Source organism: Carassius auratus, chromosome 40 (genome assembly GCF_003368295.1).
Source record: "Carassius auratus strain Wakin chromosome 40, ASM336829v1, whole genome shotgun sequence".
In the NCBI taxonomy this organism is placed as follows: Eukaryota; Metazoa; Chordata; class Actinopteri; order Cypriniformes; family Cyprinidae; genus Carassius; species Carassius auratus.
In genome coordinates, this window is record NC_039282.1 from 18,629,354 (window position 1) to 18,642,236 (window position 12,883).

The 12,883-nt window shown below is 36.7% G+C and overlaps 2 protein-coding genes across 2 annotated transcripts; both read right to left on the bottom strand.

Annotated features, from left to right (window-relative positions):
* Positions 1–221: 221 nt before the first annotated feature.
* On the bottom strand, positions 222–6,148 carry LOC113058778 (ras-related protein Rab-38-like). Its single transcript, XM_026226980.1, has 3 exons — positions 4,534–6,148; positions 2,731–3,011; positions 222–1,384 (listed from the first exon to the last, which is right to left on the bottom strand). The coding sequence occupies exons 1-3, from the start codon at positions 4,733–4,735 to the stop codon at positions 1,232–1,234; spliced, it is 636 nt and encodes a 211-aa protein (XP_026082765.1). The 5' UTR covers positions 4,736–6,148; the 3' UTR covers positions 222–1,231.
* A 117-nt stretch (positions 6,149–6,265) lies between these two features.
* LOC113058774 (dipeptidyl peptidase 1-like) lies at positions 6,266–12,555 on the bottom strand. Its single transcript, XM_026226976.1, has 7 exons — positions 12,238–12,555; positions 11,144–11,289; positions 10,663–10,826; positions 10,356–10,511; positions 9,974–10,089; positions 8,664–8,795; positions 6,266–7,931 (listed from the first exon to the last, which is right to left on the bottom strand). The coding sequence occupies exons 1-7, from the start codon at positions 12,389–12,391 to the stop codon at positions 7,432–7,434; spliced, it is 1,368 nt and encodes a 455-aa protein (XP_026082761.1). The 5' UTR covers positions 12,392–12,555; the 3' UTR covers positions 6,266–7,431.
* Positions 12,556–12,883: the final 328 nt, after the last annotated feature.

Below are 12,883 nucleotides of genomic sequence, written 5' to 3' on the forward strand. Positions count from 1 at the left end.
ATCATCATAAATAACATATTGATGTTAGGGTTACCTGTAATTAGGAACTTCTTTTGTGTGTGTGTGTGTGTGTGTGTGAATCTGGCCAATTGTCTGTAATAGTTGATATTCAGATATTATCTATACACATTATATAATCAAAAAGTGCAGTGGGAACACACACACACACACACACACACACTTTGTTAAAGATTATGTTTATTAATACTTTAACTCGGAACCTTTCTGCTGTATACTGGGTAAATAGAGGGTTATTTACAGGTCATCATAATATATGTGTATGTAAATAAGGCATTAATTCAAGCAAAAAATAAAGTTACAGCTATAAAAAATAGCATGCATTGCAAAAACAAACAATCAGACATATGAAGTTTTGTTTCTAAGAAATTGAGTCAAATGAAGTGAGTTGATGTTTAAAGCAAGCTGTATCTTGATTTAATACTCTTCAGATATTAACACTGGAAAACAAGCACTTTTTTCAGGGTGATCAGAAGGAGCACTAAAAGTGATTTCCATATTTTAGTGTTTAGGAGCAGAAATCAAGAAATTAATGCAGATCTGTGTAAAGTTGTATTTTCAGAGTTTGAATTGTGAATACAAGACATTTACAGTTAGACACCATATTGACATATTGTTTTCCTTGCATTTTATTCTTTACGTGGTTTTAGAAAAATCTGCAACTGCACGTACCAGAAATGTTCAAATTCATCAAAACTTTTAATACCTGAATAATTCATAAGCTGAATGACTTCGGCTGACTTTGAAATTATGAAAATTCACTTTCAGTTTCACTTTACTCATAACGTTTTTAATTTGTTGGCTTTGCTTATTCAGCTGATTTCTGTTTGTAAGTAAAACTATGAATTAACAGCAAAGTAGGTCAGCGAAATGATAATACAGTGAAAAAATGGACGTTAAAACGCAGCATTGGCCTCTCAGGGTTTTGATTCTGCAGGAACCTGAAGTTCTCGTGAAGTTTTTGCAGATGAATTTCTCAACATTGTCTCTTTCTCTTAAAAATGTTCTGCTCTGCAAAGTGTTCGATAAGGCTTGTAATCACAGAAACCGAGACAAGGCGACAGGGTTGCCTCTCCGGTGCTGTCACAGATAAACAGAGTCGAGAGGAGACGTGAATGAGATGAGAAGAGACCAAACCCAATGGAAAGACCTGAAAGAACCAGGATGAGGTTGAATGGAGAGGCGCTCCTCAGAGAGCATCTGGAGATCTTCTTCAGGATCTGAAACATGACGAGCAGGTTCCTCCTCGGCTGGACTCCTGCTGCGGCGAGATGGTGTCTACAACCTCTGACTGCAGCAGATCATTCTCATTAGCTATAATGTGCTTCACAAGACAGTGTGCGGCCTCATCTATATTAATGTTCTCCTGGAGAGAGAGAGAGAGAGAGAGAGAGATCCCGTCAGTATTCACACACCTTGTCTCTGGCTGTGACTGCATTAATTCGCTCGTGAATATTCATGACATACTGTAGCCGAAGGACTGTGAGTCAGCAGAAAGTGTGTGAGCGGTTTTATCAGCTCTGATCATCTTCACACACAAACACACCTGATTCACTACAAATGTAGTCATGATGCTGAAAATTCAGCTTTGATCACAGCAATAAATTACATTTTAAACAATATATTTACAATAGAAACATGTTATTTCAAATCATAATAATATTTCACAATATTACTGTATTTACTGTATTTTGCATAAAAAAAATGCAGCCTTGGTGAGCAGAAAAGACTTCTTTCAAAAACAACAAAAACGTAATGGTTCAGAGGTAGAGCGTTGCATTAGCAGTGCAAAAGGTCATGGGTTTGATTCCCAGGGAAAACACATACTGGTAAAAATAAGAAATTGTATAACCTGAATGCAACGGAAGTCACCTTGGAAAAAATTGTCTGATAAATGTAACAGAAACTAAACCTTTGAACAGTTGTATAGATTCTAATAACAATTAATAAATATAAATTAAATTTGATAATTTTAACCTTGTCCTCTGAGGAGTCTGACCACAAGTTTCTGGGTGAGTAAATGACGACAGAATTGTAATCTTTTGGTTAAAAATTAAATAAAACAATATAAAGGTAATTGCGACTTTTTATCTCGTAATTCGTAAATCGCGATTTTTTTCCATAATTCTGTGTTTTTTTCCACCACAGAATAAAAAAGGCAACTTTTTCTCACAGTTGTGATTATTTTCTTGCAATTAAGACAATCCAGACGTTTATTATCAGAACGGAGAGTTAACATCTTGAGTTTATATTGTGCAATTCTGCCTTTTATTCTCAAAATTGTAAGTTTACACCTTGCAATCATTTTATTTATTTATTTTGCCATGGAATTAAAAAAAAAAGGTAATTGATACTTTCTATATCTGACATCAGACCCCCCCCCCAATAATTCTGAGTTTATACAGCATCTCACAATTGCAAGTTTTATAGACTTGTAATCGCTAAAGTTTAACATCTTTAACCATAACATCAAAAACTGAGAACTATGAGATAAATAGTGGCATTTACGGTTTATTTTTTTAATCCCATGACAGAAACAAGCTTCCATGAAAGTGAGTTTGTGTTGTGAGACTTAACTAATTAAACCACAAACAAATCATATTTACTCTTTATCCTCACCGTGACCTCTCACGTGACTTTTTAACCTCTGTGCACACTGATCTTGAATATCTGAATACTGATGGTGATTTGAGATGATTCATGTACAAGTACCTTGGCTGAGGTTTCAAACCATCCCACGAAGCCGTTCTCCTGGCAGAACTGCTCCATCTTGATGCCATTGTTGGTGAGAACGTCTCTGCCCTGATCGCACTTGTTGGCAAGCAATACGGCCGCCACATGTTTGCCGTTGGATAAACTCAACTTGGCATCCAGATCCTCCTTCCACTTGGCCACGGCCTCGAATGTTGACGGCCGTGTGACGTCGAAAACAATGAAGGCTCCCATGGCCTCTCGGTAATACACCCGCGTCATGTTCCCAAAACGCTCCTGGCCTGCGAAAGAGAATGAATCAGAACAAACCACATGACAGATAAAGCTATAGATAGGTCATGAACATACATACATTTCACCGTGACTTCATGATGATCACGGCAGAACTCAAAAACAACAATGAGAGGTTTATCCTCAGCTGAAGCCTTGGGCGAATGCGCTATAAACCACAGGCTCTTTGCTTTTGCTTTTCTTTTTGATCCACGTGATCATGCTTTGAGATTCTTTTACACATTTCCAAGGGTCACAACTAAAGCCTGGATATCGTTAATGAGGAAAAGCACATTCCAACGGCTCAAAGTGATCAACTCCACTGAGCTCCAGCTTCACGCCATTAAACTTAAAGCTCAGTGCTCAGGATTAGTGTCAGAAGTTCCTGGAGACGCGAAGTGAGAAACTATGAGGAGAAACTACCCAGCTAGCAAAGTTAAGAATAAAGTTCTTCCAAGAATTCCAAGTTCTTCAAATTATGTGGTCTGATCATTTTAAAAATGTTAGCACACAACCATCTGTACATCGTTCATTGATTTTTTTATTTTATTTTCAGATTCACTGTAGTTGAAAATTTTTTAAATGTTGCTATTTGTTTCAGAATATTCAGAGAATATTCAAAAGTAACGGTCCATAATGTTAGCAAAATTCTAAAATGGAATGTTCCCTTAATGTTTCCATGTTGTTGTTTTTTTACTTTTAGAAAATATTCTAAAATAATTTCAGAACTTAATAAATACATTTTTGATTAATAGTTTCCAATTAAAACTAAATAAATTATGCTTTCTTTACAGTAAATGTCTTTTTGATAACAAATGCAATGACATTCAGTCATGTAAACGTTTTAAGTGCCCAAATACCTCTGTAATAGAGTTGATTCGTTTTTTTTTCTTCTCTTGATAAGGGCTTCACGATGGCAAATCACGCTCCTGTCTGATGTCTCTGCTCATTTCATCTATTTACTATAACGTTTCTGTTTTCCTTCTGTGTTTCTTAGGTGGAAATCTCCCTCACATGAGCCGAACACATGACCGCGCATAACGAGCGCGCGCCTGAGGAACGTTATTCAAGAGAGAGTAAAACAATGCGGCTTCGTAATTATATTACGACTTATTTTAATACGTTTGATCCACATAACAACATAAGAAAGTTATATAAAGCCTTGGTGTGTGTGTGTGTGTGTATCTATCTATCAAATATTATACAAGTTATGAACTTTGACAAGTTCAAAATACGTACATAGTCGGTCTCTAAGGCTGTACATATACAAATGAATATATTTCTAAAATTCATTGTGTAATTATTTTGCTTATATTATTGTTATTATTGTAAGCTAATAGTTCTTTTTATATATATATATAATTAGTTTAAAATTATAGATATATTATTGTTGTTGATATATATATATATATATACAACAATATCTACAACAATAATATATATATAATTTTAAACAAATCTTAGGCACAGAAGAATAGTTTGTATAAAAAAAGAAAAAAAAATCAAGATAATTTTTTTTTAAGTGTAAATTACCGGCGATGTCCCACAGTTGCAGTCTAACGGTCTCCTGTTCAAGGTTGAGAACTTTGAGCGCGAAATCCACGCCGATGGTCGCGCGGTAGTTCGCTGAAAAGTTCTGGTGCACGTAGCGCTTGATGATGCTGGTTTTCCCCACACCCAGATCCCCGATCACCAGGATTTTATACAAGTGCTCCTTCAGGTGATGGTTCTGCATGTCTGCGTGAGACGGAGCCGATCATGGACGCGTGTGATCCGCGGTCAGACTCTGAGGGGAGAAACAGAAACGCCCCGCAGAGAGAAATGCACAACTTGTGACTCGTCAGTCGAGCATGAGACCAGATACGTGAGGAAACGGAGGGGCTGAGCATCTGTTGATACTTCATCAACGGTATGGTAATCACAGTTGGCAAAAAAGACGATTTATTCAGTTAGATTAAATGCTAACAAAGAGTCGGCTAGCAGATAGAACCGCTGTGAAATGCACTTAGCATGATCAACGCCTTCAGCAACTGACATGTTTTCCTCAGCAGTTTCAGTGGTAAAGGTCTCAAAAATGTGTGAAGACTTAAATGTAAGGCCTATTGTAAATTTACACTGATTATCCTAAAATACAGGGGTTCTCAAAGTGGGGTCTGCGAAATAATCTCAGGTCTACATGAGGGTAAAGCTCACTATAGGAGGACATTAACATTAACTTCATCTTCAGAACTGCTCTGAGAGTCACTAAAAAAAACAATTCACCATTTAATTTGAGAAATCATATCACTCACACTCACTCAAACACACACAAAAAAAATCAAAGGTCTTTACGACAACCCATCAAAATAAAAGTCAGGTTTGAAGATATTTTAATAGAAATATATCACCATTGTGCAATAGAATGTAAGTCTCAAAGTTAATAATAATAACTTATTTTTTGTTACATTTTGTTTTATAATTTAAATTCATTAGGTTTTTGAATACTACAATTTAATTGAACTATTAAACCCAAAATCCAGAAAAATCTAAACGTAAAAAAATAATATGAGGGGTCCCACAAAGTTTGAGAACCCCTGTAAAAATGTACCATGTTAAACCTGGTACTGAAATTGTCAGCAAACACACACACATTTAGCTATTTAAATGGGCACTCTACATAGACTTAATACACTGCTTCTGTATTTCTACAAGGGAACAAACGATTTTCTTTTTTTTACACCATTTCTACAAATGTCAACAACCCGAAAAAATTTTGGTGTGTACTGACAGGTTTAGCTCACTTTTGGGTGCAAATTTGTAAGTACACACAAACACTTTTGGACATTGTATCATGGAGCCATGATACCATCGTATGGTTTAAAGTCATTTTCAATACCCAGTTTATACAGTTATATAGTAATCACTTAGTCCCATGGCACCACCACAGCACAGTTTTGTAAGGGGTTTCAGTCATTGTAAATTTAAATGGCTTCCTTCAAACGGTGCAACATGCCTTGGATTGGTTATATGAGACAAGAGAACAATGACTTAACTAATTCTGATGCAAGCAGTTCCTTTAAGCTTTAAACAATGTGTACCCGGAGATCATTGATGCTGTAGTTATGACAAATGTCAGGCACATTACATCTCAAATGACCGACACTCACTTGAACGGTTAAAAATAAATGAAATTGATTTACAGAACAAGTTTATACTAATCATGCGCTTTTCACTTAGGCTACAAAAAATAAAAAAAAATAAAGTCAAGCACACCGGAGGTCAAAAGTACCTTAAAAAGCAACTTTATTAAAATCATGACATACAGGAGCACAAAAAATAATAATGCATAGATTTTATGATAAAAACCATTGGATTCATATGGTCTTAAACAGCTTAACTGTTGGCAAAGGACTCAAAGTATACATACAAATCCCTTTAGTCTACTGCTATTGATAAAGTGTGGTTCTTTGAACCAAAAGTACTGATCTTCCTGAGGATAACTGCCAACTTGATATTCTCGGCATACAACATAACTTTGTCCAAATAAAAGAGTGGTGTACAAATTGAGGAGAGTGCAAATGTGACTTTCAGAGCTCACATGGATCAATGAAAATCTGAAATCCCTTTATATAAAAAAAAAAATAATAAAATTAAAAAAAAAGAGAAACTTTAAGAAGCTGAGGCATGTCGCAGGACCTGAAGACACTCTACTTTCATTAGCACAGATATAACAAAAAAAATGCTGTTTTCGATTACACCGTCCTTGTGGAAATGCACACGAATGGTACAAAAAGGACAGGACAACTTTGTCTTTAAAACAACAAACAAATTAAGATTTAGATCAATTTAAAACCATAACTACATTCTAGATAGGGGTGGTTTTGGGTAAGGGCAACAATTGGAAGAGTTGGTGACCCAAGACCAAGAATCAGGTGGACAGGTGGCTCAGAGGAAGATGATAACTGGAGAATTTGAAGAAGCAGAAACTAAATGACCCCACCAAAAACAAAAGCAGTAAAAGGCACTGAAGAAATATACATTCCCTAGAGGCCAGCAAGAGAGAGAAAGACAAAGCTTTGTAGACTCACATGAAACCAGACCAAGGTGAAGACCAAAGAGAAGAACCTTGAAGCCAAAATAAAGTTAGTTTTAAGCTTCATAATGTATGATGAATTGGGAAATGAGAGCGAATCAAATCTAAAGAGACATGTAACTTCACATTCAAACTGTTTGCTACAAAAGAAACCTGAAAGGGGTTCAATCTTCATGGCCTCTTTGATCACTTAACCTGTCTGCCGAAGGTCATGGGAAAATACTTTTCACACAAAAAAAAGAAAAAAAAGAAAAAGAGAACAGAACTGTTTTACAGTTTTCAGAATTGCCATTATCAAAATACTTTGAAATATTTCACCCAACCATGCTTGTTTCAACGGATCAATTCGTCTATGCTCTCTACAGTTTGGCGATTGGTGTAGCAGCTACAGCAATGCTCTCAATGGCGCATTCATCCGTTCCACGACGGATTCTGAAAAACCCATTCTCACCCCATCCGGTTCCCCAGCTGTTCTTCACGATCCAGTACTTTTCGCCGGTCTTATGGCACTTCCCATACCCCACCAACAACACCGCGTGATTGGTCAACTCAAATGGATTGTTGGAGTCACGGAGGCCAGTGTGATGGTAGATGCCCTCCTTGTATTTCATGAAATCTGGGTAGACCTCCAGGGCCACGCCAATGGGGCCATTCCTGACCAGCTCCAGCATCATGGCCACCTCGCTGCAGCCGCCGTAAAACCCACCCACATAGTGATAATCAGAGGCGTAGTACCTTGTGCATTTCTCAGGTACTTTGCAGGGAGAATCATCCCCGGTGTACGGGAAACAATCCTCCTCCACAATACCAAAGTCCTGGATGTATTTACCAATCAGGTATGGAAAACCTCCATCACAACCTGTACAAAATACATCAAAATCATTTGAAATACAGACGCTAAAATCTAAAATGTTAATGTCAGAACAAGAAAGAATGGAAGAACTAGCGTTATAATTATTACCTAAAATTTAAAAGACATTTAATTACTTGAAATGTGAATTAAATAATGAAGTTCCCAAGGCAACACTACTCATTTTATTTTAAGTTAAAGTACTCAAAATAACTAAAACTGAAAAAATAAAATGATAAAATTACTATTAAAAAAAAAAAAAATCAAAATGTCTACTAAAAATATGTAGTAATAGTATCTTGATAGTTCATATCAATGGAATGACAGCAATGCTTCCAATTAAATGTACATAATTTATAATATTTCTATAATTTATTATAGAAATTATAAATTATATACCCATTAGGTTTCATAAAGTTACTTTAATGCTTTTAAAATTAGAAGAAAAAAAATATCCTGAAACTTCACACATTTAAAATTCTTTTTGATGTTATAAAACCTACAGGAAGTATAAAAAAAAAATAAAAAATAAAAATAAAAAAAAAGGAATCTAAAGTCAAACATTTACGCAAGGAATCCATTCTGATCTCAATCGGATTGTGTAACCATAATCCTAAGGGTGCCGGAAAAGCAAATTTTCATGGTTTTATAACTGCAAATATGCAGACAGGTCCTCTGAAGTTCAGCACAGACACGGGTCATATTTAACGTTTGCCCCCGTGCATCTTCATGTGCTTTTACCTTGAGAATACTGGGAGCAGGACACCACTTGCTGTGGACTGAACACTGTCTGCTGCGTGTTGTTCGTTTGGATTCGGATTCGTGCTTCAAGCATTCCCATAGTGGAGAAAGAGTAACAGCTGCCGCATCGAGCTTAAGAAAGAAGAGAGGAAAACGTTTAGAGATGAAAAATGACGAATTAAAACCTCAATACTTTGTCCTACAGATCCATCCGCTAATCCTCTCTCCTTCCTCCTCAAATGCCTCCTGAGCATCTGAAGGAGCTTTAACAAAAGTGAGATGCTATCAGGCTCTGAAAGGAATGGGCCACTCCAGACATGTCGACCATCACTTGAAGAAATGATCATCTCACACTTATTTCAGAGAGAAGCCACCAGCCAGACAAAATCAGTCCATTCCTCTCATCAACAGTAAAAGACTGACCAGAAAAGATGAGACTGTAAACAGAAGAGTAGTTGGATTAAGGTACAAGTGGAAATCTTTTTTTTTTTTTTTTTTTTTAATCATAATGTGATCAGAACCTTTAGTCAAAAGACAGTTAAGACATCTTAAGACAGAAATAAGAGTGCTTTAAACAGACAAACTAGTGATGAGGTCTTGCTCAGAGACCACAGATCCTAAGCCAAATCACTTCAATCCAAAATACCAATTTCCCCAAAATATCCTTGGAACACACAACTAAATACATTTGGAAACAAGATGTAATTTCTGCATGTTGCACACATGTCAAACTAAAAATATTCACAAGTGTTAATTGAAAAAGCCATTAATTAAAAAAAATGAAAATAAATATTACATTAAAAAATAGAAATTCTGTAATAGCAATGGCAAAAATGGCCTAAAGAATTGAAAGAAATAAACCCTGGGTTATATGAAATTTAAACTGTAAATATTTAATTTTAAGGATCCAGAGGTTCTTCTATGGAAACCATCCTTAATTATTATACACGGCAATAAAAAATAAATATGGAATTAAGTTTATGGAAATTTCAATAAAAATAAACTAGCCAAACACACTAGACAAAACTTTAATAATTTTTTGGTAGTGTTTGTAGCATCACTTATCAGGCTGTTCTATAGCAAGAAAAGCTACATTACTCAAACAACACACACTTCCTGGATTGGAGAGTGAACACTATCAATCAATAGTAGCATATTGAAGTTATTCCCAGAACTCAACTCTGGGTGGTACAGGATTGCAAGGGTTTTTTGATTGAAATCACATGCAACTCTGTGTAATACAGGACATGGATTGAAGCAACCGTTTTGTTGCAGTATTTCCTCTTATTCTCGCTCTTTCGCACACACACCTTGGTTGCGGACAGGGCTAACATAACTGACTCCGTTCACGTCTCTCCAGTCCCAGTGTTCTGGAAGACCGGCTGCCATCTTACTGTCAGCAGAAACAGTCACAGGTCTGACACGTCTGAGAGAAAGAGAAAGAGGAAAAACCCAACATGACATCACAATTGACCATTTATCTTCTAAACTAAATATTCCTGCTCTTCATTTTCAGTACAAATCATACTTCAACAAATTTCTTTATATATCTCCAATACAGTTCATTATTTTTAAGTGCAAGATGCTTCTAGAATTGCACTAGACATTTGTGAGCCCAAACTCCGTTTGAAAAGGCTTCAGTTATTTATTTTTACACAAAGCCCTGACTGCACCAATTAAAGTAAAATGTACCGTGGTACACGAGAAGCATGTCCTCCTGATCTTCTCAGCATCTCCTGTATGGTGAAGGTCTCATGGAGACCGTATGCTGTTGCTTTCCAGGACTTCTGAACAGAGTTTATCTGATTCACAAACTCCATGTTGTTTGTGTATGGCAGCTTCATGAGCCTAGAGATCATAAGATGTTTGTCACCAATACAAGCCAATAAATACATCAACTATGGTTGATGAAATCACACCAAACCTTATCAAGATATACAGCAAGATAAAGTACAGTTGCATCACAATAGAGAAGAACAAAGAGTGCGGACACACTTACAGATTGTGTTCAGCTCCAAACATGTGATCGTGTTCGATTCGAGGTGGGATGGGCTTCACCTTCTTCCCAGTAAAACAGGCCCAGTTATTCCCCAAAACATCATGAACCCAACCGGGCAGCGTCTGATCGCAGTAACTGGTGACCTGTGAACCCTGCTTCGAATACTAGACACCGAGAGAGAGAGAGAAAAAAAAAAAAAAAAAAAAAAACCAATGCAGTAAAGTTAGTCAAAGCACAATATTTAACCCCATTTTAGACATTTATTATGAATTAACTGCTTTTAAATAACCATTTTATGTGGCTCCCCAGCAACATCATGTGATCCGTATTAATAGGATATAATAAAGGATGTGTAATAATATTATATATACACAATATAAAAGTGAAACTGATGTCAGAATTTCCCTTCGGTTTTGAAACCTCAGTCATCTGACCAGTCATGTGTTGTCAACCGAGACTAAAAGTGTCTCATCATGCTAACCTTGAAAAACCCGAACCACTTGTAGTCATTGATGACCACTTCAAAACCCTGGTTATAGATGAGAGTGAAGAAGCCAGTATGACCGAGATCATCCACAGCTACAGACAACTTCTGCAGGTCCACAGTCACCGTTTTCACTGACCTTCCTGTTGAAGAGTCAACCAAGTTTAATTTAGAAACTTAAGGAAGTATCTTTGGTGTTATGCAAACACAACGGCTACAATTCAAAACCTGCGTCTGCATCATATGTGCTTTGCTATGAAGATCACAAATGCTGCCTTTGGAGGCAGTTCACTAGGTTTTAAAACACAGACAACATACACAATAGAAAAAAGAAGCCATGTTAACCAGAGATGTATACTTTTGTACTCTCAGGCAACATTAAAATGGTAATGCAACATTATTAATTGTTAATATGCTTTAATTGACACTGACAAAATACTATGCTACATTAATATGGTACTACAATGTTTTTGGCATTGTATTTTTTGAGTAACTTGGAAAAACCATGGTATATGAGCATGGTAAATATTGAACTATAATGTCATTGTGAAGAACATACAAAAAGCCAAATGTATTAAGTAGTTACTTTGGAAATACCATGGCATAAGAGCATGATATGTGGTAAACGTCAAATTATTACAGCAATAGTAACAGAGCTTTCGTTATAGACTGGATTATGTACTTCATATGCTCTTTATAGTATTTAGATGCACCCACGACGCCTTCATAGATAGCATTCGTGGGCAGTTATGTAGGTTTTAAAACACACCCATCATATACATCAGGAAGTAAACAATATACACAAAATCATAAAAAGACAATAGTATTTACACTTCTGCACTCTCAGACAGCATCAATGTTTTGGGAGTAACATTCAGTAGCATGGTAAAGAATTAGTCGAAGTACAAGAAATATCATTGTACTACCACAGTACCAGCGTTATTAAGAGTAGGCCATTCAAAAGGCCAAAAGTATATCTTCATGCAATCCTTAATGCATCATTTTAAAGGCACAGATCTTCAGGTGAAGACCTCAAGTAACACACTGAACTTCCGCGTGGAAGACAAAATGATGGTCTGATCTGGTCTGACCTGTGCTGGAGCAGTTGATGGTTCGGTCTTGACCCACATTATATACGTTAAAGATCCAGGTGCCCAGCAGGTCCTCGTAGGTGCAGTTGGCCGGAGTGTCGGCCGCGGACCCGACGATGAACGCCAACAAAACAATGAGGGCGAGCGCGCGCATCGCGATGGCAGACGAACGGTAATTTGTAACGGGACAGCGCGGGGTTCAATACTGACCGGACGCAAGGAAACTAATTCGTGTCCTTCTCGTCCTCCAGCGCACCTGCAACACTAAAACTCACCAGCTCCGTGCTGCTGAACTTATACAGCAATGATCATATGACACGAGTCACATGACATGCCAGTGAGCGCGCGCAGATGAAATAATGCTATCATCACACCAACAAATACACATTTATCATGCAAACAATGCGCGTTTGATTCTATCACACACAATAATGAACTCTTAAGAAAAGCTCAATCACATACACTGACCAAAGAAATTTAAACCCATTCATCATACGGTCAAATAGGTTACATATAATCTAGTCATGCACACACATTTACAGTGACACAATTACTCAACAAAAACTTATATTGAAGTCAGAAATCATGTTACAGAGCTTATGTGTTGTCTTGAATTTAAATTCTAATGATGTTTTCAACAAATATG